The sequence below is a fragment of the Vanacampus margaritifer genome, chromosome 2, assembly GCF_051991255.1.
Source record: "Vanacampus margaritifer isolate UIUO_Vmar chromosome 2, RoL_Vmar_1.0, whole genome shotgun sequence".
Classification (NCBI taxonomy): Eukaryota; Metazoa; Chordata; class Actinopteri; order Syngnathiformes; family Syngnathidae; genus Vanacampus; species Vanacampus margaritifer.
This window is the reverse complement of record NC_135433.1, coordinates 40,236,786-40,264,352: the sequence shown is the minus strand read 5'-3', so window position 1 is coordinate 40,264,352 and position 27,567 is coordinate 40,236,786. Positions and strand designations below refer to the sequence as shown.

The window sequence follows — 27,567 nt, the reverse complement described above, 5'->3', positions numbered from 1 at the left end:
TTTAAGTTTTAAAAAAATTAACAAAAAAATTTGTTGAAAAAATGTAATCTTATTAGTGGATTTTTTTAGGAAACTTTTTGGGGTGGAGAAATAAAATCTACAAAAAAACGCTTTTAGAAAGAAAGTTGTTTTTTCAATGGGAAAAAAGCTTTAGCTTTAGACTCTTTTTTTCCTTCGAAATAAAAAATGCTCTTAACAAGAAATGGGGGGGGGGGGGTGTCTTGATTTTGTATGTCTCTGAGTTAACCATGACGGGCCTACTTTCATGCAATATGAACAGTGGCAAAATAGCCGCCTGTTCTTTGTCCTCATCACGAAATCTGATATCTGAAAGTGAAGAAACGCGACTCCCAGGTGTAAACTTTCACTCCAGATGGACTCTTTGCAAGATCCTGATGTGACAGCAGATGGTCGCACCCATGAGATGCTCTTTGCTTTCAGTGATGAAGAGGAAGCCAGTGACTAGGCTGTTCTTTAATTGCACCCCCCCCTCCCCCACTGAAACAGTCTTGTAATGTGTTGCATTTATTACATTGTTTTTAATTTAAAATAAAAAAATATTAATAATTGCTTCATTAATTTGGTGTAAACAATTGAAAAAAATACATACACATTGCAAAATACGTATGTAAAATTGTTAACTGATTTAAAAATATTAGTATCATTTATTTTCAAAGTTAAAGTTTAAGACATAAAAGTTTGGCCAGCCCTGCTTTTAATGACATGCAGGGATTCAATTCAAACATCAAGATTGAGGAGGACGCGGCAGGAAGCTAACCTGGTATGAAGTCCACCACTGCGTCAGTGGGCGTGACACCTCCTGCTAAACACACAGAGGACATCATTTTAAGAGGGTGACATTATGCAAATTAATTATAAAAAAAAACTGGATATTTGTTCCAGTAAATATACATACAATATACATACAATCCTTCTAAAAATAAATGGGATTATTCTGTCTAGAATTATTATTTATTTTTATTTTGCGGGAAATGACTTTTTTCCTTGAATGATTTTTTTTTTATCCTTCAAAAAACGTTTGGTTCTTAAAAAAGACAACTTAAAAATAGAAAACAAACCAAAATAACTCAAATAAATACATATACAGCTTTATTTCCTTCAAAGACTATAAAGTACAAAATTATAGACAAAAAAAAATAATAATTAAAGAATTTTATAACCAAACAAAAATTCCAACTCTTCCGCCCAAAATAATGGGATTCTAAAAAACAAAAAACAACACATCGAATTGAATTAAAGTCCCGATGAAAAATCTTACCTGTCGCCAAGTCATAGTGTTCTGGAAGGTATGCGTCGGTGTTGGTGGACGGCGTGGTGACGGGCACTGTTTGGGGCGACGTGGTGGTCGCTCCAAAGGTGGTGGAGGGAAGCGTGACAGTGACCGACATTGTGGGCAAGGCCGTGGTCGTGATTTCTGAAGAGAAAAAAAAAATGTAATTACAAAATTTATCTTGATTCTTGGGTAGCTTAAAATATTCACTTGAAGACTTATCAGCTTTGATAATGTGACAAAAACATGAAATGGCGTCTAGAAAAATCTCTTTTGCTGCACTTAAGAAGCCATTACAACATTTTACGTTCATTCAAAGGTTCAAAGAGAAAAAAAAAAGAGGTTTCATGTTCTTACGCTGACATTTCAATTTAAGGTGCGCACGTCTTATTTTAATCCTCCACAAGCCACCTTCAACTCACTCCAACACGCTTCCTTTAATTACACGCAAATCAACCATCTGTTTTCTTATAGCAGACGTATGCTAATTCAAGTACAATTCACTTCAGTTCCATTCACACGCATTATAAGAGTACCAAGGACTATAGGACAATAATACAGCCATAATCTGAGAGAAGAAAAGTTTGTTTTTTTAAATAGAGAATTAAAAAATATATATATATATTACAATAAGAAAGTCTGACTTTCTTTGAGAAAGAGATGAATTTGTATTAAAGAAAAACAGTTGGGGGTATTTAAAAAAAAAATGCATTTAAACAAAAAAAAAATCTGTATCTTGCAAAAATCATGTCTTTTTTTTCTAGAAAAAAAGTCAGAATAGTGCAAAACAGTAATATCGTTAGAAAATATATTAAGCTTAAAAAAAGTCAATTTTATAGATAAAAGATCAATGTATTTTTTCAGAGAAAAAACATAATAATATTACAAAAAAAATTTGTTTGTTTGTTTTTTAAGAAAAATGCCCCTAACATTACAATAATTTTTTTTTATTGTTCTTTAGAATTTTTTTTGCAAAAGTGTTATGAATCAAGAGAAAAAATGCAGTGCAAGGGGGGAAATCAAGAAAAATACACATGTGCTTTTGTTTTTTGTTTTGTTTTGTTTTTAAACAAGAATCATGTTTTTTTTTTTTTTTTTAAGAAATATGTTGTATCTTGTGCGGCAAGTTAATGTCAAAATCTTCCAAGAATGTCAATTTTTTTCTAAGAAAAAAGCCAATTTAGCAAGATTCTAGTTTAATGTGGAAAATCTACAGTCAGTGGCTTTTCATTTGTTTCTATCATTAGTTTGCTAACTTGGTTACGGCATAACTAAATTTCCCCAACTTTGACAGAGGCAAGACTGAGGCAGCATGACTGAGGCAAGAAAAAATTAATTTTGAAAATCAACATCACTAACAGAATCCAGGGCTAAGCTAATTCAAGGTAATACGTCAACAACAGATTCTAGAGGCTGGCACAGGGCTAATGGGTGTGCAAGTGTTTGTACTGTATTCAGCTGGATCACATAAATCAAGCAGCATTATGTATTCAAATATTTATTATGGTTTATTATTGTTTATTTCATAATACTGTTTACATCAAGTGATGCAAGACTTGGGAGAGTCGACATAGAGGCTCTGAGGCACACGAGAAGCATTTTAAGTTTTTCCACACTTGTCTCAAACCTCGAGCCACTGAATGAGCAGCGTGGTTATCTGAGCATAGCAAAACAGTGTTATGATGATCTTTTGCTTCCCGTCAAGCCTTCTGTGCTATTTTCCAGAATATCCAAATTTATCCAAATATGAGGCCACAAGTGAGATTAAAGATATTGGCGTAAAACCCCCAAAATACAATCATGGGATGGTACTCCAAGAAAAGACAACTAAATATGTTCATTATATTGTGACATAAGCAACGTCCACAAAAGACTGGACACATTTTTTGTTTGTTGAGTTTTGTGCTGTATTGTTTTGTTGAACTGTCACAACACAGGTCAAGATAGGCTGAAACAAAGCTAAGAGAGGCTGACATAGGCTAATACACATCTGAGAGTGGATATCATCCGTCCATCTATACCACAAGGCTAAAATCCATTTTAGACTACTATAGGCTAAAATGCAGGTTATTAAATGCTAATATCCAGCTAAGAGAGAGGCTAAAATATGCTAAAACAAAATTAAACAGACTAAGACAATTCATATAACTGTAAAGACATAGGCTAAAAAAACAACAGGCAAAAAGCCTGACAACAAGCTAAAAGAAGCTAATTAGAGGCAAAGATTGGCTAAAAATACTGCTAAGGCTAACAGAAGCTAAACCACAGCTAAGAAAGGCTAACATAGGCTAAAACTCAGCTAAGACAGGCTAACATTGGTTTATATGCAGCTAATAAAGGCTAAAACACAAGAGAGTCTTTAGTAATGATGACATTGGTGTGCACTGTGCCGCGTTCATGTTTACTCACCATCCAGTTCGCAGCCCAGCAGCTCCAATCGTAGGCCCACTCCCTCCACGGTGGCTCTTTCAGGGTAGATCCGGATAAAACGGGTCAGCAGAGGACCCACCGACCTCAGCTCAGGTGTGTCGTGGTTCTGATTGCCAGAGAAGATCTAACAACCACAGGGGAGACCGCCACAAATTAATCTGACTTCCATTACTGATAATTCACATAGCCTTTGGGATAGAGGCAATTTGCACAATCTCTGTAGTGATGTTAAAGGAAATGCGCATCATAAAAATCTTTAAAAGGCTGCCTTAAACCATTTTCTAGCATGGAAATAAAATAAACCAAAAAATGTCTGTGGTAGAGGGTCTGCACCATCACTGTTGGGATGTTGAAAGGGGTTGTAGCTTGTTTTTAAAAACGTTAGGGAAAGGCTATCTTAAACGATTTGCTAGTATCTATATTATTGAATAATCAGACTGAGTGAGGAACATCCAGCACATTGTATGCAGTCAAGCAGCGGGAGAGGAACACCTAAGACCTCCCTCAATGCACCCCCGCCTTGGTGCCGACATCTGGAAGGCATGGAACAGGATGCGGTTCCAGAGGGACGGGCCCGGCAGAGGAAGTGGGGTGTGCAAAGCAATGATATAGATTTCCTCTCCAGTGTGAGAATGAAAGCGGCTAGAGACCCCAGGGCCTTTTTCAGGGGGTCTTACTCAATCCAATGTGCTTATTCTACATTCCAAACACAAAGAGCACCTGTCAATCAAGTTATGTACACACCACATTCTACAACAGAAACCACTATGCTGTACAGTTACAAGGACAACCCAGTTTTGACTACTAGAGGCTACTGGGGACTAAAAACGCAGAGAAGCAAAAAATATTAAAACATTAAATATTGTACATTTACCTTTTATTTCAACAGAGTGTGCTTGTAAGGAAATTTCTCCACAATCTGCAGTTATCACTTCACTTTGTGCGTGTAAATCTAATTTCCTGACATTTCCCCATCACGTCTTTGTCTTTACTCATGTGGAAGAAACCATTGTGAGAAATTAAAACCACATTCCCAGAAACGCAGCTGACATAAATTTAACCGCATCTATCTACTGAAGTCTACTTTACAGTAAGAATAGACGTTTGTTTCACATCAACCAATTCTAAACTATAATTGGCTCCCTGTTAGCATAAAGCGTACCGCTGTTAGCATTTAGCATACTGCTGCTGTTTAAAAAAACATGAAGAAGAAGATTCGATATACGTGGGACAAAGGGAAACAAAACAACGAAAAGCTCATGACATTATAATCACAAACCAGCTACTACATTTTAACTTTACTTTCCAGACTTTGGAAATGTCATTCTGCAATCATTTGAAACGTGACAACGACAGGTTTGGGGCTACAACACAGATAAGAGAGAATAACATATCGTCACTGCTATGTATTTTATAATTTTTTTTTTACATTTTTTACGTTTTTGGGACATCTGCATTCAGTTTCATCCCAAAAACATAAAAATGTTTAAAAAAAAGACACAAATGGACACAAGTGTTTTTCACATAGCAGCAATGATATGCTAAAACATGCTAAGCAAGGCCAACAGGCTAAGACACAGCTAGCTATACTAAAACAGACAAACTATGCAGATGCAACCAACTAAATTGTAAAAACTGTGGCTAGCAGAGACTACAACACAGCTATGAGAAGCAAGATATGAGACTAAAACGGAACTTAAGATACTAAAACAGAAAAACAGATGTAACAGATAAAACTGCAAAGACAAAGGCTAACATAGGCTAATAAACAGCTACAAGAGCTAAATGGCTACAAGGACATTGCTTCGAGCTTTTGTGGACCGACCTTAGGCCTGGTAGTGTTTTCCTCGTTGACCATGGTCCAGTCTTCTCCATCTAGACTGTGTCCCACCTTGAACTTCTTCATGAAGACATTCTTATCGTAGTGTTTCCCGCCCTGAATCACCACGCCACTCACCATCTTGTCCTGGCCCAGGTCCACCTGATAAAATGAAGCCGTCACTGTTAAAATGACTTACCGTTTTGATTACACAATCATAACCTTAACCAAATCAATCCTAACAAAAACACCCAACCTCAACTCTTAACCCTTGTAATAATCAAGTAAGGAGGTTTTTACCTGGAGCCATTCATTCCTGAAGGGCTGCTTCGTCTGTTGGCCAGTCCATCCCGACCTGCCCGTCAACAAACGGGCGTTTTCGGCCACCCAGCCCCGGTTGGCATAGGAAGAGGCACTGATCTGACCGTCTGAGATCTGACCGGACACCATGCCCAGCATTCCAGAACACGGGTAATCTGCATGGTGAAAAAATTGAGGAATTCTTTAACTGGACTGTCCGGATCATAGACATTATTCTGTATAATAGACAGAGGATTGGCTCATTGCTGCAAAACATCAGCGCGTCCACTATACTGAATGTTGCAGATCTAAGCCATAAACTAATGCAAATATAGTGATGACTAAAAACTCCTTTCTATGGTCTGTCTGGATCGTGAGTATTACTATGGTTGTGAACATGTTGCGAGTTGAAAGCATCATCTCAGGGGCATTTGACTTCAACAGACTTGCTGGCTGTTGCATTCGAGGCCACTCGACCCAGAGGCTATGCTTCAGTCTGTTCGACAGAGTGGACACTTGGTTTTCCAGGAAACACACTCACACATCAATTCCGTGTGGAGTTTTTCTCTTTGAGCGGGACAAGAAAACTGAGATTGGACTACCTGAGGTTCTACAGCCGTAGAGCTCAAAGCGCATGCAGATGCCTTGTTCCCAGGACATGGGCCGGATGCGAATGTAGCGGGCCAGAGTCGGCTTGGGCAGAAAAGAGCGGGCCTCGTCTGTCGGGTTGTGGTTCCCCTGGAAGATCTGAAAGTGTGATGGAAGAAATGTTATTTATCTTCAGTGGTTAAAAAGTCTAGTCAAGTTTCTTTGGGTGTGGGTGTGGGGGGGATTTGGCATTGTCTATCAGTCTGATATAATGCACGCCATTCTGTGTTGGTAGCAATTGGGGGGAAAATCCCTTGCACAAGTTTGTTATTTAAGGACCCCTGCAAACAGTCAAAATGAGCCTAAAATAGCAACTTTGAACAAAGACGACAAACTTCTTGTTTGTTTCTCAGAGACTTTTCGTGGGGCTACTGATGACAGATATGTCGACTAAATTTCATGTTGCTCAGTGAAGGTGGCTGAGGGGGATGACTATTCCGGGAATTTAAGAGATATGTTATTATTAGTTTAGCATTTTATAGTCATTGAACGTTGGTGCCATGTTGCAAATACATAACCAAAACTCAAATGTTATGCTTATGCAACATAGTGCCTTTTATCTGTTTAGTATATGAGGTTCAAATTTGGTAGCAATTGGACAAAATCTATTGGACCTGTTTGACTGTTATGAACATACACTTCCTGACTCTTTTAGGGCATGGTTCTTGAGACTTTTTTTGTGGATCTACTCATGATACACATGCCCACCAAATTTTATGTAGTTATAATAAACTGGCTTCCCACAGGACTGGTGGTATCGAGATAAACAATTACTTTGCATATGTTCTGTGACTGATGATTTCATATTTTAGTGTAGTAAAAAATCTACTTGTATACTAAAACACCATCATAGTGGAACCTTAGCTTTTGTATGCCTTAGTTTTCGTATGATAAGGTGTTTGGCTGTTTTTTTTTTTTGTCTAAATTTTTAATAATAATTTTAAAAAAAATCATACATCTGCTCTTTTTTGTACAGCCCCCCAACCCCCCAACTATTAATTTCCCAGAATTGATGAGCGTTCATCCAAAGCATTTTATAAGTTGTGTAAAAAGGTTAAACATAAGGCCAAGCATATTGCACAATGAAGCTTTTATTAACAACACAAGATAATGTCAACCCGAGCAGCTGCACTCAGGCAACATCTCGTGTAACATCCTCCCGTCAAAAGTCAGACCTTCAAAATAGAAGCACTGATATAAGTTTTACAACACTTTATTTGGGCCACATGATATCTTATTTAACATTGGCAAAATAGTTGGAATGCGACTGTTAAGAAACAAAAGGGTCTTTTAGCCAAAAAAGACAATTTTTGCCCAAACTTGTCCCAGTGTTCAAATCAAAGAAGTCTCTTTAGTCTCTAAAGCTACAGTTATTCTCTATTGAATGCTTTTTTGTTCATATTTTTGGGAGTCTGCAACAGATTATTTAGATTTAATTTGTTTGCTATGAGATTTATATATTGCTTAGGATTTCGTACAATTCGGTTTTAGTCCGACATTCCGGAAGGGATTGCTCATGTAAACCGAGGTTCGACTCTACTAAAAAAGACCTGAGTGTATTATTGACCTTCTGTTTGGAGCCGTCCTTCACAGTCACCCAGTCCTCTCCATTGGAGCTCAGATCCACCTTGTAGGAGCGAACAAAGTAGTGCTTCTGGGTCTCTTTGGAGATGGCTCCTTGTGTGCTGATGGCTGTGATGAACCTCAAAAAGCCCAAGTCCACCTAGGAATAGGAACAACAGTAATTGTAGACATAATGGAGATTTACACGTGAAAGTGCAAAATGAAATCATGGGGGCATGTGTAGGGTCATTTTGACGGCATGCCCCAAAAGACACAGTTTGTGGGTGATGCATGGCAGCAAAATTAAATAACTTGCCATTTAACAGAAAGTCAAGTCGTACTTTAAGATTCAGTTTACTTAGCAACATGAATTTCGGGAGACACGTCTACTATGAGTAGACCTACAAAGTCTCATGAACGCATGGTGCGAAATGCCCAGTAAGTCGGCCATTTTGGTTTCAAGCAACCATTTTAGTTATTAAGGCCATTTCCAGTGATACTTCAAAGATATGTCCTATAAATTGTATCCAATTACTACTAAATCTCAACTAAATATATGAGATGCATGAACAGCGCTTTTTTTTTTGCTAAACATTAGCTTTTTGGTCATTGCCAAGTGTGACAACTCGCTATAAAACACAAAATTCAATTAAGTCAATGGCGACCTGAAGGCGCCCCCCCTGCAGGCAGAAATGTAAATGCAATAAGACTCCTGGTGATGAAGTTGCCATACAGTGCGTATGTGTGTGTCACACAAGAAGAGAATGTGTGTGTGTATCGCTCGCTCTAACTGTACGTGCATGTGTGGGAACCAACTCTGCAGCAATTATACGGCTGTCTGCACGCATCACTAATGACTAGTGCCTGACCTCAACCATGTGTTGTTGTTTTGTATTCATTTGTATGCGTGTGTGTTGTGTGTGTAGACTAAGAGCTTTTGTTGTATCAACGTTACTTGGCTGCGAGCAAAATAAGAGCATTTATTTTATAACGCCATCTCACACTCTGTGCCTGCGATTGTGTGTATTTGTGCGTATAAACACATTAAAACAAATATTTCCTGTTCAAATAAATGTCTCACAAGAGAGAAATGACATTAGAGAGCGACTCCAGGCTACAATTTTATTGCACATGGAATGAAAATGTGATCTTAGAAGACTGCCAGATACGCTGGAGATGTTTTATCTGCTCACATTATAAGAGAGAGAGATATTTATCATCAAGACGTAGAAAACGTATGAAATGTACAGTATCAGTGCGTGCAGAAAATGGTACAACTTATCTGAAATGAGGAAAATTTCCCGAGGTCGGGAATGTGGGCTTCATACCGGTCTTATCGCTGAACATTTCCTCAGATGGTGTTCACGCTTGAGCTGAAGCTAATCCATTTTATGACTTGACATGAGCATCATACTGCATAGAACTGCAAGTGTCTCCAATACAGTATGTATGTTGTCGTCATATCTTAAAAACGTTTTGGATTGAAAACATGCTGTTTTCAGTCATCAAAGTATGACGCCATGCTGCAACTCAACATTTTCACAATTTAGTGTTGCCCATCTGTCTAGTACAGGGGGGTCCAAACTTTTTTCCTGTGAGGGCCGCCTACAGAATAATGGAAGGATGCCTGGGCCACTTGGACATTGTCTAACTTTATTAAACACGCTAACACTAATAAGTCAATCAATTACGTACTGTAGCTATTTTAGCAGGTTTATAGTTATTTTTAAACAAGACAAAAAGTTTGGGATTTTTATGATTTTGGGGTGGCCCATACACCTGTATTGCACTAGGATAGATGTGCCCCAGGGCCCAGAGCCTGAGCCAATCTCCACATTCAGAATCAAAGCAAGAGTAATTGGTAAGCATTGTTTACTCGAGGATCTTAGTTAATCATGAATGTGATATGTTCAGCGGAACATGGAGGAAAATATTTTTTTGCTTTCAAAACTGAAATATTTGACTTCATTAATTAAATTACAAGGAGAGTTTAGTTTTAGTTTTAAATAGTTTCTTTGCATATCTAGAAAAGCAGGCTGTGTCAAAAGTTACTTTTTGTATAAGCTGAAGGCCGCTAGAAAATGGACAGCGGGCTGCAAATGGCCCACGGGCCATAGTTTGGACATCCCTGGTCTAGTATATTATCTAACTAAAAAATTGGTAGCAATTGAATAAAATCTCAAGTGCTATTCGACAGGGCACTGGCCTACTAAATTGTCCAAAATTACCTGAAAATTGTGTTTCAAATTAAAATAAAAGGCTTGATGAGTCTTTGGGCGTGGCTTCTTCCAACTTTTTTCTGGGTTTACTCATGAAAAACATGTCGACCAAGTTTCATATTGCTAAGTGAAACTGGGTCAATGCTGGGAATTTTCAAAAGACAGTCTTAAATTTAGTGAATGAAAAATTTCATCAAAGTGGTCTTCATTTTTTTTTTTTAAAGTAGATTCCTCAAAGGGACGGCAACATATTCCTCTGGCCAGCTGTTGCAGTTGTTAGCATTTCAGCGAGGTGGCAGGTCAGAGCTACATTCCGGACAGTTCCTGCACCCATCGAGAAAGCGAGGCTAATTGATCTTCCATCTTTCCAACACTTGGCAACGTTGCAGCTCACGTACACACTTTCAAGAAGCGCAGGAAAGGGGCTGCACTCGCTAGCAGCGTGGCTAAATGGAATTGGGGGGACAATGCTTCTTCCTGTCAAAACAGGATGCTGCCCCTTGGGTGATAGTGAGAGAGAAAAAGCTTTGGCTTGAAGGTTCTTACAATACCTGTTAGAGTTGGATGACACCATGTGAAGAGACAATTTGTAGCTAGAGTATTGTAGCATTATATATAATAGATTACATTAAATCCAGCTCTCTGTGTGATGCATTTTCCCACCACTAAAATTTAGAGGGGGTAAAATATTGAACTTGTTCTTGCCGTAGAAGTTTAGGGTCACCAACCTTTTTAAACATGCAAATTACTTCTTGAGTAATGATTAATGCGATGGGCTACCAGTTTGATGCACATTTCTAAAATAACAAATTTGCTCAAATTATTGTACTGTTATTTTTACAAGCTATCATGAATAATTAGTGTGATTTATTCAGGTGATGACACTAATTATTAGATAGATAGACAGATATATCAATAGACACCACTTTTTTTTTTTTTTTTTAATAAATCTCTCGGTTCACATTTTCAAATAATTAACATTCTACATTCCTAGAAAATCACAATGTTCCATCACTGCTAAGAACCGCCACTTGCTCCTGATGCTGCATCATCAGTAGGTGAACGAATAGTCAAAATGTAAAGCGCTCTGCGGTCCTTGTAATCGAAGTACAATTTACCATTTACTCATGTGGTCCTTGGGAGCCACCTGGTGCCTGAGGGTACCCCTGTCGTAGAGTATCAATTAAATGTGAGTGAACTTGAGATTTTTTATACCAATATCACAATGTCAGACAAAAAGCTTAATATGTCCAATTATGATTGTTTTCTTTATACAAATGTAATTACTCAAATTTAGAGACTCGTAATATACAAAAGAGTATCTAAATTGTCATAAAATGTGATATCATGCAGATATCGACGACATCGATATTTGATGCAGTTCACCATTGAATCGTAAGAGGTATTGATACATTCCCAATAACGCTATTTTGTCCCATCACTTAGTATATTAAACTAACGTCAGGCATTGATACTGTAGCTATCACATCACCATTTGGCCACTCGAATATTGTATAATGTAAAACGTATCAATTTTTCAGACTCTCATCACTTAATTAATTTAAATCACTTCATATTTTTTTATATTTGTATGCTTACTACAGTTTTCCTTACGTATTTTGCAGACATCATTATGTATATATGTATGTAATTTTCTTCTGATATTTAATGTATCAGGACGGTACACTCTCAATGGAACAACACGGTTTTTCAGTTTTGCATACATTGGGGGGCGTTTATTGCTAAAGATTGGCAGCTGCTTTCTGTGGTTGCATATGTGTGGTTTGGTCACCCACGTTATGTTTCCGCGACGATGCAAGTGTAACAGTTGAATTCAGCATGGCTCAATTGGTCATTGCCATTAATAACTCAAACCGTATGTTTTGTGTATCCTTTAACCGTATTTAAGACATATACTAGGGTGACCATATTACCATTTCGTTAAAAGAGGACACTTGCCCCGGCCTTAAAATTGTGGTACCAGTTGCAGTTACACAGTGTACTTCACTTCCTTTTAGTAATGTAATGACAACCGGACATTTTCATGAATTTATAAAACCCCCGGATGCCCTAACAGGACCTAAGAAAATAGTCTGTCCTCCAAAAAAGAGGACTTATTTGGTCACCCTACCATATACTATAAATGAATTGCCTTAAATTATTACCTTCTTATAGCCTTGACAATCTCTTGAGTACAATTTATATTGTAAATTAACATTTTAACCTTGCCTGTTGCCATTATAAATACCTTAAAACAAAAATAAACCATACAGAAACACAGATTCTTAGTCGATAAAACAGAATCTTGAGCGATAGCGTTGCTAAATATTTACTAAGGAGCGTTAGCACACTCCAGTGGACGAAAACGGTAATGTTTTACTATGCAGTGAATTACACAATGGACATATAGCAACATTAGTTAAACAATGAAACATTGCTCCAATACGAACCTCGTTCCCTTCTCAGCCAGGTGATAAAGAATCGTTCACTCAATTAGTTGTAAACTTCAGTTTTCTCTGATTTCCTGTGGCGCGCACACGTTTTCTCTGCACTTGGAAGACGGCGCTACTAATGGCATGGCAGTTTGTCGGTTACTTACGTCAGTTCCTACCGGTTTATGAGACCTTTTCCTGTATCCTTCAAAATAAAAGTATCAACTATATAACACAATTCTGCAATACAAAAATGCAAAAACAAAAATAATAGCAGGGCCATTTCCATATTTTATTTTAGAAAACCTGAGGGGGAAAAATATTATTTATTTATTTTGTCCTTCAATTTGGCGCCCCCTTCACTAGATAGCGCCCTAGGCGACCGCCTAGTTCGCCTAGGCCCTGGTTACAGGCATGACCAATCAAGAAGAGAGATTTTCTGTGCAAGTTGATACAAGTTAATGCAAGTTACTCTTTGGCCATTGACTCTTCACAAGCCTTGAGACTTGAAGCTGTTTTTGTTTTTTTTTGCCATCTAACTTTTGACTCACATGAGGCCCAAACATATTCTCCAGATGGCGACATCTTCCTGATGGCGTCAAAGAGATCCTGAGGACGTCTATAAATACAGCCGCCAGTCCAGTGGGGGAAAGGAAGCCTTTCCTGGGCTTTCTTTGCAATGTGATTACAATAGCAATATATTTGTGTGATGGTAAAAATTGGAGCCTTCATTTGGGACTGGACAAGACTTTTTAAGACCTTAAAAGTCCGTTTGAGGAAGACCTCTTACTAAATTTGACCCTCAGGAGTGGGTCAGATGTCCTGAACATAATATCAAAACATTTAAAAAAGAAAATGTGATAGGGTATTGCGTCTGTGGATTATGAGCGAGACAGCAAAATCCACTCATTTTATCCATCTCAGGGGGCGGCCATTTTGCCACTTGCTGAAAAAAAGTGGGTCGCACTAAGTGACAACAGGAAATTGTGGGTCCCAGGTCGACACCAGTTGAAAACCACTGCATTCAAAACGTCGGAAGCAAGTCTCCCAAATGTACCCTAGCTGAGAAGAATTGCCCATGTTGTTCAGCGAAGGGCACGACATGCTGGCCCTGGGCGGCCATTCTTCATTCATCTTCCTTGAAGGGTAAAGTTGCAATGTCCCGCTCACATGCTCGCCTCGCCTCACCCACAAACATGTCAATTATTCACGTGGTGCCATTCATGTTTTATGGAAACTATTTTGAGTGTAGCAGTCATTATGTTATGGTGATGTCACGCTGACTTCTTTAAACTGATGATCACATAAAAAAAAAAAAGAAGAAGCGCTCACTTAAATACTGAAAGCATGTGCCGCACACTCAAACTCTAACATAGCAATGATGTTATTAATTTTTGCTGGGAAGATTCTAGCATTACTAAGACTGCTCTTACATCTGTACTACTGGTATGTCATGCTGTTGAATAAAATCCCTTTATAGCTTCCAACATAATTAAAATGAACAATGAAATTAAATAATTGCTCAAATTGTATAGTTACAAAATTCAACCAGCAATCTAGTTAAGCGTGTTTGTCTCGTGTTAGCTAATGAATGGGCATTGTTTTGAATTTGAATTTAATTATGGTCGGCAGCCAACCTGGACTGTCTATCAACCAATCAAATGTTTGACAGCCAGTGGAGATTGATCGTCAGCATTGGTTTTTAGCCAACCTGATTTAGTCAGTCAATCAGGATTAGTCCTCATTCAATCTGGAATGGTCTTCAACCAATGTGGATCACCAACACTCTATTTGGAATGCTCATCAATGTATCCTCATTTTTTGTCAGCCAACATGCAATGGTCTCCAGTCAATGAGCGTTGGCCATCAGTCAATAACAATTGGTTGCCACTTAATCTGATTTGTCACCACTCAATCCGGAATGGTCATGAACTCATTTGAATTGATCATCAACCCATTTTGGTCGCCTGCCAATCTGGATTGGTTGCCATTCAATCTACAATTATCATCAATTACCTGTAAAATGGATTGCCAGTCAACCTGGATTGGACATCAATCAATACTATTGGTTGTCAGTTTATAAATTTGGCTGCCACTAAATCTGAAAATAAATTGGTTGACGGTCAATTGCAGGGCATTTAGACTGACAGACAACCATTCGCTACATTAATCAAAGGTCACCTGTATGTAGCACTGTACAGCCAATGATCTGAGTAGACTTTAAAGATGTAATTTTCCATCAGATTAAAATGGAGCAAGCAAACTCGTGGGCTGAGTTTAACAATGAAATGATGACCCACAAAAAAAAGTCCAGTCCAATGTCCTCACTGTGTGCTGACTAGAAACAAACCTTTTCACCTCTCTGATTGTCCACTTGACTCCCAGAGGGACGGTCAGGCCCAGTAGCCCGTGAGAAGTCCCCAGACAGACAATAGAGCATCACCACCACCACTAATACTCTGCCCACACGAACTTCCTGCCCGCTTCCTGTTTCCTCCGCCATTGTGCAGCTTCCTCGATGAGTTCCTGTCCTGACAATGGGAGCAGGCCTCTAGACCAACTTTGTCTCAGGGACCAATCATGCTCTAAACTGTTGTAGTAGCAAGGTGGGCTTTTAATATGTTGGACCTTTTAGACCTGGTACCAGGTCTAGTTGGACGGTATCATAAATATCCTGATTTAAAAAGTTAGATACAGTATATTAAGGATATTATTTGTTCTATTATTAATTCTACATATGCTCTATTCTAGATCTACTCTACTCTTCTTTATTATCCTGCATTCTACTCAGCCTTTACTCTATACTATCTCAACTCAGCTCTATTCTACATCATGATCCACTCTATCTCTACTTTATTCTACTTTACATTAATCATAATGGTATCCTACATCAACTCTACCTGTACTCAATATTTACTCTACTGTATTCTATTTTACTGTATTCTCTATCTACTCTGTACTCACTCTACATATATTCAGTTTTTAATAAAAACAGAAGATATTTATGTATTTTTATATATAAATATTATTTCTGATCCCATCCAACTATATGATGTTCATTCAACAGGTGTTTTTTGTGTCCATGTCCAAAATCAAGTACATTGAGATGGGATTTTGTTGTTATCCATATAGTGCCATAAAGCAACAATGCCCAGGGATAATAAATGGTCTTTAACATGGTTGAAAATACTCTAAGAATGTGGATTGATACAATTTGGTTCAGCAAATGCGAAGGCATTGGACATTAAAAAAAATGAGGCACCGAAACTAAATTTGATGCACGGTAAGTTAAATGTTGTTGAATGAGAGTGAAAGACCAGCAAGCTAACGTGACACATGCGCGTAAACGGGGACAAGCACAATCGCAGACAATGCGGAGGCGGTAGCTTCACCATGAAAATTTCATGCTGATTTTCCGCTCTAACGTGCAGGGGAAATGCAGCAAATGAGTGAACAATGTTCATGTTTCACATCAACAATGTTCTCTCTGCATGTGAACAAAATCTCTACGGTGTATTTGGGTTCAAGCGGAGGACTGGCCAAAACATGACATCATTACTATAATCTTTTCTTTTTTTTCAGATTTGGGACGCGGGCAGCATCTGATGACTAGGATCCCCACTTTGAGAAATGCTTGTGGACATACTCATTCATCCACTTTACTGAATCGATTGCAACCCACTTTGAGAGCCAGGCCTAAATTTGAAACCCTATCCAAATCTTCAACTCCACTTAAAATGCAAATCTATTTTTGCTTTAACGCCCTCATTTAAAACCCTAACCCTGGTCTGAAACTTTAATCAAGGGATGAAACTCAAAACCTGTCTTGAAACCGTAATTTGAACCAAAACCCTGTCTTAAAAACATAATCCTTGTTTGAAACCCTTCTTAGGAATCCTAACCTTGTGTTGAAACTCTAATACAAAACATTAACTTGTTTGGAACGCCAATTTCAAACCCTAACCATCCATCCATTCCCTGCACCACTTATCCTCAGTAGGTTTGTGCGCGTGCTGTTGTCTATCTCACCTAACCTTGGGCAAGAGGCAGGGTACACCTTGAACTGGTCATCAGTCAATTGCAGGGTCAAACCCTAACCCTTATTTTACACTCTAACTCTTGTTTACAACCTTTATTTTAAACTCTTACCCTTAACTGAAATCCTAACCCTGTCTTGAAACTCTTACTCTGAAACCATAAACCCTACATCTGGTTTGAAACCCTAATCCTGTTTTAAAGCCCTAATTTCAAACCCAAGATCCTTGATTGAAATCCTAACCCTGACTTTAAACCTTAATTTCAAATCCTAAACCGGGGTGGGCAAACTCGGTCCTCGAGGACCGGAGTCCTGCAGTTTTTGGATGTTTCCCTTCTCCAACACGGCTGATATATGATCAGCTCATCAACAAGTTCTGCATAAGCCTGATAACTATCCTGTTGATAAGAATCAGCTTGTGTTGGAAGAGGGAGACCTCCAAAACCTGCAGGACTGCGGCCCATGACGACAGAGTTTGCCCACCTCTGTCCTAAGCCTTGTTTGAAACCATAACACTCTCTTGAAACCCTACTTTGAAATGATAACCTTTGTTTGAAACCCCAACCCTATCTTGAAACCCCAATTTCATACCACAACCCTTGTTTAACACTCTAAATTCAAACCCTAACCTGGCTTGAAACCCTAATGTGAAAACTTAACTCAGCTACTACGAAACCCAGGTTTGAAACCCTAAAACTTATTTAAACTTCTAACCTCTACTTGACACCCTACTTTAAAAGCATCATTTGAATAGCGCAATCAAAAGGCGGAGGCACTGACCTGGATCCACTCGCGTACGGTGTCGTCGGACGGCGTCCATCCGTTCTCGCGATAATTGAGGCGAGAGCGTTCCGGCGACCAGTTGTTGTTGTACTGCGACGAGGCGCTGATCTGCTCCGAGGAAATCTCGCCCGACTCCATGCCCAGAGGCTCCGAGCACGAGAAGTCTGACAAGCACACAGTAACCTCTATCAAGGCTTTGTCATTACCCATTTAGTCCTTTCACACTTTCCTCGTTCTGTGTGAAAGGTACCAACACCAAATGCAAGGTTAACTTGGCTTGAAACCCTAATTTCAAACCCCAACTTTTGCTTCAAAAATTTCCTGGCTTCAAATCAAATCTTACCCAGGCTTCAAAACCCAATTTAAAATCCTAATCCTGGTTTTGACACCATCATTTGTTAGCATAATCTTGGTTTAGAATGCTGCTATGAAACCCTTCCTTTTGGTTGAACCTATGACACCCTAACCCTTGTTGGAATCCCGAAGCCCACCCCATTTGAAAAATGTAAGCAGGCTTGACAGGAAGATCACCTGGCTGTGCATTTCCTTGGGGGAGGCCGGTGTCTCTAATAGTGTAGTTGGCGGAGAATCCCTCCCTGGTGATGGCCGTGTCAGTCGTGATGGTCATGGACAGGATGCCCGTGTAGGAGATGACACGACCTGGAGACGACTGGCCGCAGTAGCGCCCGATGTGGGGACCCACTGACGAGGACCAAAAAGAAGAAAATGTTCACGTTGGCTTTTGATTTGGATTTTTGGGAGTGCCAGCGACATCATCAAAAATGAAAAATGTGAAACTGCAATGAAAGTGATAAACACATTACAACACTTGTGGCGCACCCACTCCCTGGCTAATCCTGGGTTGACACTTTATTTTGAAATTCTAACACCTTAATCTAGGATGAAACCCTATTTTGAAACCCCATCCCTGTCTTGAAACCATACCTTTGAACTTTAATCCGGGCTTCAAAGACCATTTCAAACTTTTATTAAGATCTGTATTTCACTAGGGGATGTGATGATTCATGAATTTAGATTTAACACTACGATACTGTTTTTCACGCGTATTTTTTTTTAATGCTCATGATTACATCATTTATCATCATAAAAATTCTCATTAAAAATAAAAGCATTGTCATCACGATTAGCAAGGTTGGCATGTCAGCTGGCGGCATCCCCTTTATATTCTCACACTCGCAGCTCCGCTAATCTGCCAGGATTAACATTGTCATCACTGCCAACTACGAGCTATGCCATCCACAATCTGTGACGGATTATACGTGGAATTACATTTTATCTGTTGCGTGGCGTTAACGCTGCCAGCCTGCGTGGTGTTGCTGATGTAACAATTACTCACCGCAGATTAAAAGACAAAATGCGTTAATTTGCCTTGAATTACTTGATACACAATTATTTACCTAATGGGAAAAGAAACGCATGTATTGAAGGGAGGTGTTTATCTTTCTTAAATAATTATATGGACTAGTCGTCGTTTCTCCAAAGGGAAAGGTCCAATTTGTGGGAGGTAGTTACGTACTGCATTTTTGCACATACTGCTATTTTTTTACTCTGGCTAAATTTCGTTGAAGGAGACATTTATTTATCTAATTACACACACACTACCATTTTTTCCTGTTAGTAAAAGGCATGCAATTATTTGAGCACGTGTTTATTCATCTTAAATAATTACAATTACTACATGCTTATTTCCTGATGAAAAAGGGGACCTGTCTATTGAGGAAGACGTTGATTTATCTTAATTACAAATACACTACCATTCTTTCACTTTGACGGCTCAAGGGAGGCGTCAATTTAAGTGAGACATTCAAATATCTTAATTACACATACTACCAAAGCAAGCAACAACTTTTGGGAGGCGTTTATCTAAATCACACTTAAATTGTTTTTTTCTGATGGGAAAATGGACATATCTATTTGAGGGTGGATTTTACTAATTTCATTTACTCCTTGTTTTTTTCATGATGGAAATGGATGTGTGTATTTTTTCGGGGGTGGACGTGTTTATTTGCCTTAAATAATTACACTTGCTACCATTTTTTTATTCTGATGGCAAAAAAAGGACAGTGGACTCTATTTGAGGAAGGCATTTAGTTATCTTAAAAAATGCCACTTACTACCCATTTTTTTACCATGAAGGGAAAAGAGGCCATGTCTGTTTGAGGGAGGCATTTATTTATCCCATACCAGGTTTTTGGTCTGTTGGGAGAAGTGATCATCTATTTTAGGGAGGCGTTTATATATCTTAAAGGTCCCATAGTATGAAAATGCACTTTAGTGGGGTTTTCTATCAATAATATGCATCCCGGGCCTGTTTACGATCCAACCAGTCCGCGACTTCTTTAGCTTTCTCCTCCTTTCTAAAACGTGTGCTTCAAACGGGCAGATTAAACTTCCGTGACTTAGTGACATCAAAAAGACACGGAAGTGCACTCGACCCAGCCCCCTTGGGTTAGTGGCACCACCTCTGGTAAAGGTTTGTCACGCCCACTGAAATTCGAGAAGCTGGCTGCTCCTTTCTTTTTCTCCCTACTCGCAAATGCTCTGTGGAGAGGGGAAACAATGATCAGGAAAAAGTGGTCGCTTCCTTCGTTCCAAGTCTTTGAGAAGACAGTGGATTAATTTGATTTTTGTAGGACGTGTACCTGACTGTTTTGTTAGTGAAAGCCTGTTAAGAGCTGGATTTGCAACACGTTTAAACATAATGTAACAAAGATGTAAGTAACATTTTTAATTTAGCCTTCCTTCCTTTCCTTTCTAATAAGAGATGTGCACCTTCTACCTTATTACTGGTGTATTTTTAGTGCCTAAAGTGAGAGCTACAGGGTTGTTTGGTTAAAAGAGGTTGGATATGGTAAAGTGGTTGTGCATTGTTTTGTCAAGATACAATCTGCGGTGGTTCATTTACCGTGACTGGCAACTCGCCACCTAGTTGACATGACTTTTGTGATGCTAACCGGCCGCTAAGCGGTCTCGACGAGACGGCTTGCACGTTGCGACCGTGCAGTGGCCTAAATCTGCACATTTGTGTTACTCATAATCGCCTGTAAATGTCTACAAGCATTCACGGCAAATCGGGGACATTCACGGCAAAATAACGTTTGGGGGAGCTTAAATAACCATTGCCTAAACAATCACAAACTAACGCTACAACATAGTCTCTGTAGTAACGTTATGCTACTTTTCCACTTTCTCAAATGTGTAAAAGACATGTCTGTATTTTTCTTTTCTTCTGCTTCCATGGCCAGTCGTTTCCATTCACAACATTAGCACATGGCTACCATGACCGAAATCACTGCCCCTTCGAGAGAGAAGGGTATGGCCTAAGCGTGGCCTGGTGCAGCTATTTACATAAAAGTGACACAGCCCTAAAACAGGCTGTTTTGAACAGAGCGTTTTTTTTGGCTGATTTAGGGACAGCAAAAATATTACATCCAAAGTCAATTATGACGAATGCATATTACAGACATGTCTTTTACACATTTGAGAACTATTTTAGTATGTTGAAAAGTTTAATAATATGAGAGCTTCCATGACACACACTAGCAGTTGTTCCTATTATGACACTATGAAAACATTTATCTTAATTACATTTACTATTAGGGCTGCACGATATACAGTAACGAAGAAATATCGTCATCATGGTAATGGCACATGCAATACGCATATTGTAAAAATGCGCAGTAAATTCATATGAAATTGTATGCTTTTATCTGACACTGAGTAGTCTTAAAGCTACTGAATGTAGAATAGAATATTCTATATTGAATATTCCATTTCGAATCGCTACTACTAGTGCTGACGAAAAATGAAACTGCACATACCGTTCTTCACATACACACCACGCACATTACGTCACATCCGCAGACAGGGCGCGGGAAATTCTAACCCGAATCCAGTCTGAAAACAATTGGCCAGAGGCTTGCAGGAGTACCCATTGTGAACAGCTAAGGTGTTAATCTAGTAATTAGAAGGCAATTCACTCATAAATGGTCAAGTTATTTTTGGAAAAAAAGTTCCATATTGGATCTTTAAATGCACATGCCATCCAATAGAAGAAGAGTATCTAGGGGCATTCCTAAAGCTAAATAACTGAATAAGATAAGAATAGAATACATTGAGTCTGCTCATTTTTACACATAAAAAAGACATTTCTTTAGGTACACGCTAAATATTGTGGCAATATTAATTTCACATTATTCCACACCACATTTTTCAGTCCATTGTTTCCCACCCTGATGAATAATGAGACCTATTTTTATGAGGGAGGCATTTATCAGAAAAAGCTCCTGACCTGCGGGATATCCGTCCCAGATCTCCAACCAGTCGTAGCGGCACAGCGCCCCCGGTGGCGGTGTGGTGTCAGGCTCCATATCGAAGCTGTCGAACTCCACCAAGATCTCGGACATCTTGGGGGCGAAAATCATGAAGGTGCACTCCAGGTTATTGGGGTACTTGTCGGGGTAGCCCGGTGTCCTGATGACCCCCGCGGGAGCCGTGAAGTTCCTGGAACATTCCTGACCTGTCGGGAGGAGACGCGAAGGAATGTTTTGAATATAGGGTTAAAGCGTCAAAGTGTGTTTGGCTGGTAACAAATTGACGCTGGGGTGATGGCGTGAACCCCCCGGAGGGTCAACACGTTTTCACATAAATGTCACTTTGCCTTATAAATGGAGGAAGCAACCTCTTTATTTATCTCGTGACAGAAATAATGTCGCTGACTGTTCTTGATGCTGTTCACATAAAAATGTACAGCTGGTTTTCTATTGACATTATTATTAGTTTGTTATTGGTGTAGGGTTATTGGGACATAAAATGCTGCTGAGTATTGCTGCTGTTCACATTCATACATCTACATATTATATTCTGCTTATACTGTGTGTACCATTACTATCTGTTAACAGATTTATATTTGTATGACATACAACACAGCTGACTAGCCTTACGGCTGTTACAGTTACTAATAATATAGTATACAATACAGACTATTGTTAATACATACAATGCTACTGACTGTTCTTGTTGCTGTTCACATTTACTAGTAACAAGTAATTATTAGTAACTACATTATTGCTGTTGTTATTATATTGTATTATATTATCCATCCATTTTCTTAACTGCTTGTCCTCACAAGGGTTGCGGGGGTTGCTGGAGCCTATCCCAGCTGGCTTAGGGCAGTAGGCGGGGTACACCCTGAACTGGTTGCCAGCCAATCGCAGGGCACACAGAGACGAACATCCACACTCACAATCACGCCTATGGACAATTTGGAGTGTCCAATCAACCTGCCATGCATGTCTTTTGAACGTGGGAGGAAACCGGAGCACCCGGAGAAAACCCACGAAAGCACGGGGAGAACATGCGAACTCCACCCAGGAAGGCCGAAGCCCGGACTCGATCTCCCGTCCTCTGCACTGGGAGGCGGACGTGCTAACCAGTCACCCACCGTGCCGCCTATATTATATTATATTATATTATATTATATTATATTATATTATATTATATTATATTATATTATATTATATTATATTATATTATATTATATTATATTATATTATATTATATTATATTATATTATATTATATTATTATTCCTGTGATAACCTCTGGATCTACAAATAAAAAGTGTATTTTTCACCAATTTGCCCCTGTTGGAGCGTCTGTGTTTGTGTTGACAGTGACTGAAGAGGTGGAGACTGCTTTTTATTAACTGGCGAGCAACAAACACACACACAGGAGTCAACACAAAAAACACACAGACCCAGAAACACATGGGGTGTCAAGTTGCTGTATTTAACGCTAACCGCACCTCGTAATGGGACTTTTACTATTATAAAAAAGTTACGTTTGATTTTTCCCAGCCATGCTCTATTCGACCTTGTTGTACAGTATTTGTGATTTCATGTTCACGACAATGTGAAGCGACCGCACATCAAGAGTCGACTAAAGCGCTAAACATAATCTCTACAACTGCACACATTATCACAAGACTGCCCATGTTAATTTATCTGAAAACATGTTTCCTGTGGCTTGCTGGGTGCTACTGTTTTGATTAGCAACTGAAATGTGTTCTCTAATTCTAATCTAATGGAACTCTCGTCAACTCTCCACACACACAAAAAAAACATGAGATCATCTTTAATACTGGCACTGGACACATTTATGAAAACTCCACACATGACAGGCTTACAGCCTCGCTGGGTGCTGCTGTTTTGGTTAGCAAGGGACGAGTTTCCTGTAATTTGGGTCAACTGGAACTTGAATCCATCAGTACATACACCATTGCACTGGCAGCTCAAAGTCAGTTGGTGATGTCACAATTTGTCGATTGTGTTGAGCAGCATGTGACGCTTCTGTAAATGTGTTGCTGTTGTGTGCGTGCGTGTGAGTGTGTGTGTGGTTCTTGAGAGAGTCACACTTGTTTCCCAGTGGGAATGTTCACTTGAACGTGTGACTCATCATGCAGTAGCGGACCAACCATTGAGTGTGTTTTTAATGTTCTTTTTATTTGGTCCTGACTACATGGCACATTTGCTGGTAAATGTGCCACAATTGTTGTCAAATGTACATTTTATGATGCTCCGTGTTCATGTTTGTGTTCCACAACCAGCCTGTCTTGCTTCTTTATCCATTCTGGTCCTTTCTAGATCTTTTTTTTTTAAAGGGGGGATACAGTACTATGGTGGCTTGAGATTGGAGTTTAATTTGTTCTGTGACCACGCTCGTAGCTCAACACATTCATTTCTCAAATTGTCTGTCCTCACTAAAAGGAATGCAAAGGCCAGTAATCCATTCCAGCCACCCAAAAAAACTAATGAGGACTAAATAGCACTATATAATATTTTATTCAATAAAAATACAGTCATGCCAGAATCAACACTTTTTGTATCAATTTTGTGCAGATTGAGCTGCTCCTTCTGTTATTTGCACCTTAGCCACCTGGGGGCAGTATCATAAAGACATATGGAAATTTGGGCTGTAAGGATATCTAAGCGTCACGATACAATATTAACACAATATTGTGGGTAGGTTGGCGATATAAAAAAAAAAGGTCACAATGCTGTATAAACAATCATGATATTGTAAAAAAAAAAAAAGGGTCAAACTAAAAAACAAAACCACATAATATTGTGCTTTTGTGCATAACAGCAATGCACAAAAACATCCTACAATCGCTAATAACACTTAATATTGAGGCACTTCCTTTTTTTTTTTTTTTCTTACTTGTTAATGCACGCACACATTGAGTTTCTCCACAAATGGACTCGATTCACAAGCATACTTCATCTGACGATTAGCATCGGTTTGAAAATTAAACTGCTAACCACCAGAGGCCACCAACTTAACCTTTTTAACAGAGGCGCTGCTTTTAATATCGTGACATGACGACAATGATAATGTGGCAGTTTTAATATTGTGATATCACGATATCGCCGTTATCGTTACTTCCCTAATGGATATACTGTAGACTAGAGACTTTTAAGTTAAAGTTAGTCACACTAATATTGGTCATTCTTTGCATAAGATAAAGCATACGTACAGATTATGCCTGCGAGTATTGTTATACTAACTGTGAGGGAGCCTTTCCAAAGTTTGCACTCCACCCATGACTTGGAGGCTAGGATGAGAGAAGATCCACCATTTTCAAGCAACGGCCAGCCGCCAGACTATACTGCGTAAGAACCAAAAGATAGCTAAGCAGAGCTGCATTAGCCCAGTTGATGTGTTGGGAAAATGAGAGTGTATTTTTGTGTTTGGAGATGTGTCTGCTGCGTGTGCCACATGAACAGATCTTCACAATCATTGACAAGTGTAATTGTGCGTCGAGGTGATGAAGTGCTGCTTCCGTGAGAGAAATTATAATCTATGCCGTCTGTGTAGCTTTGAAGTTAGCATTAACATTTTTTTAGACTCCTGTCTTAAAACTGCTGCCCCCTCAGATTAAAGATGAATTTCAGGAAGAGAAAAAGAAATTCATGATTCTTGGGGTAATTTCAAAAAAAGCATGTCACTGACATGTTATTAAAACTTTTGGCAAATGTCTTAAATAGTGACAAAATTGCATAATATAATTCTAATAATGTGTTTGTAGAAATAGAGGCCTCCCCTAGCTGTAGTTGAGTAAAGTCACAGTGTGAGGGAATAACACACAAGAAAACAACAATATGAAGCGGTGAAATGTTGCGAAAGAGGCACTTCAAGTCAGTCGAGAGTACAGACGTACATAAATAGTAAATACTGAGCGTACAAGGTCGGAGGCGAGGAATTTTTTTTTCCTGAGGTGAAGGCTTCTATTTAAACGGCTTTTTGTGGCCGCTCGCCAGCATGTTTACATCGTAAATTCAGAATGGAGGAACAAGGCGGAGACGAGATACGGAAGCCCACAAACCAATTTTGGGTTTTCCTTTTTTTTGTACTTGCCTTCAGTATGACCTGACTGTCTGTTGATGTTGTGTAACTGTAACTTGATGCCCCAAGATATAATTTTTCTTTGGAATCAATTAAGTATGGACGAGGTGTGTTAACAGTAGGCCGAAAATTCGGCTCGAATACATAAGTTTAAGAGTGACACTTCTGATCAGACTGAATAAAATTCAAAAGTCAGTTTCTTTATTGTAAACGTAAACAATGTTGATTTTTTTTCTAAATTGCTGGTTTGTGTGATTTTCTTTGATTGATTTATTTTTATCTATCATTGGTTGGTGTTTAGAAGTATTTTTTCTTAATACACATCCAGACATTGACGTCATGCGTCCCAAAATGGGCATTAGCTTGCTAATAAGCTTCAAGTGTGTTGGAGAAGAGAAACATCCAAAACCTGCAGGACTCCGGCCCTCAGTGACGTGACGTCCATATCTCTATTGCCACTTACTACAAATTTTTCTGTGGCACTGTGTATATTCATTTTGGGTTTAATTGTGTTTTCTATGATAATATTTTTCACAACATTAAATTAATGAATGATTGCTTTGATCATGTGTTTTTGTTTGTTTTCTATACACGTCGTACACCAACAGATTGAATGACATTTAAATGAAATCTGCCTTCAGGAAATGCTCCTAAAAATTAAGTAATTCTAAATTCTTTGTAGGAAAGTGCAACACTGATAGATTTTATTGGTTTTTAGATAAGTGTAACATCAATAGATACCAACTAAAAAGTAGTTATTATTGAATGTAACCTAACACTCTTCTCCCCAGAATCTATTTTGAAGCAACATTCTACCATCATTTGAAAAATTGACAGACTTTCCCATTTACAGTAAATAAAGTGAATCCGCATAATAGGCATCAATCATCAGTCACGCCAACCGCCCGACATAAACTGTATAAAGGTGAAATATGAAAGACGCAACATAGTTAGCATTTTGAATGAGCTAAAGTCAACACACGCACGCACGCGTTTGTTTTACTATCTTTGTGGGGCCATCTCATTGACATAATGCATTTCCTAGCCCCTCCCCCTAACCTCAACCATCAAAAATGATTGCCCACCCCTATTCCTTACCCTAACCTCAACCATAACCCAATTCAAACCTAAACTCTAAAACCAAGTCTTGACCCTCAAAAAGAGGTCTAAACTTGTGGGGCCCAGCAAAATGGCCCCACATGGACGGGTGGGCCCCACAACTCTATGAAATCCCAGAATGTTTGGCCCCACTATGTAACAAAAACAAGACCACACACACACGCATGCACACACACACGCACACACACACACACACACACACACACACACACACACATAGTCCTACTTCTTCAACAACGCTGCATTCATTTTTCAGGTCATTCCCGCTGCGTTCAAGGACAAACAGACCATTAGCTAAACGGGCCTGGGGTCCTGCACACCTGTCTGCTATACACACACACGCACATATGCACCCACGCACACACAGTTCCTCACCAAGGAAATATTGTCAAACGCCAATCTCTAATTAGAATTGAGCAAATCAGAATTGAAATCTTTGTAAAAGCAGATTTTTTTTTGTTATTAGACGGTGTACCTAGTGTAGTGAGTGCCTTGTTGTAA

At 39.0% G+C, this 27,567-nt stretch overlaps 1 protein-coding gene across 2 annotated transcripts in view; it reads right to left on the bottom strand.

The window, feature by feature from the left end:
- LOC144044746 (neuropilin-1a-like) overlaps window positions 1-27,567 on the bottom strand; it is a 50,499-nt gene that overhangs the window by 4,911 nt on the left and 18,021 nt on the right. Inside the window, exons 4-13 of one of the 2 annotated variants that reach the window (XM_077559342.1) lie at window positions 21,834-22,061; window positions 18,053-18,223; window positions 17,519-17,685; window positions 8,056-8,211; window positions 6,443-6,587; window positions 5,841-6,016; window positions 5,547-5,702; window positions 3,701-3,845; window positions 1,280-1,435; window positions 779-820 (exon numbers count right to left, since the gene is read on the bottom strand). In XM_077559342.1, the coding sequence (XP_077415468.1) occupies window positions 779-820; window positions 1,280-1,435; window positions 3,701-3,845; window positions 5,547-5,702; window positions 5,841-6,016; window positions 6,443-6,587; window positions 8,056-8,211; window positions 17,519-17,685; window positions 18,053-18,223; window positions 21,834-22,061 (1,542 nt within the window). Of the gene's footprint in view, window positions 1-778; window positions 824-1,279; window positions 1,436-3,700; window positions 3,846-5,546; window positions 5,703-5,840; window positions 6,017-6,442; window positions 6,588-8,055; window positions 8,212-17,518; window positions 17,686-18,052; window positions 18,224-21,833; window positions 22,062-27,567 lie in introns of both variants that reach the window. The other variant, XM_077559341.1, reaches the window with a different exon arrangement.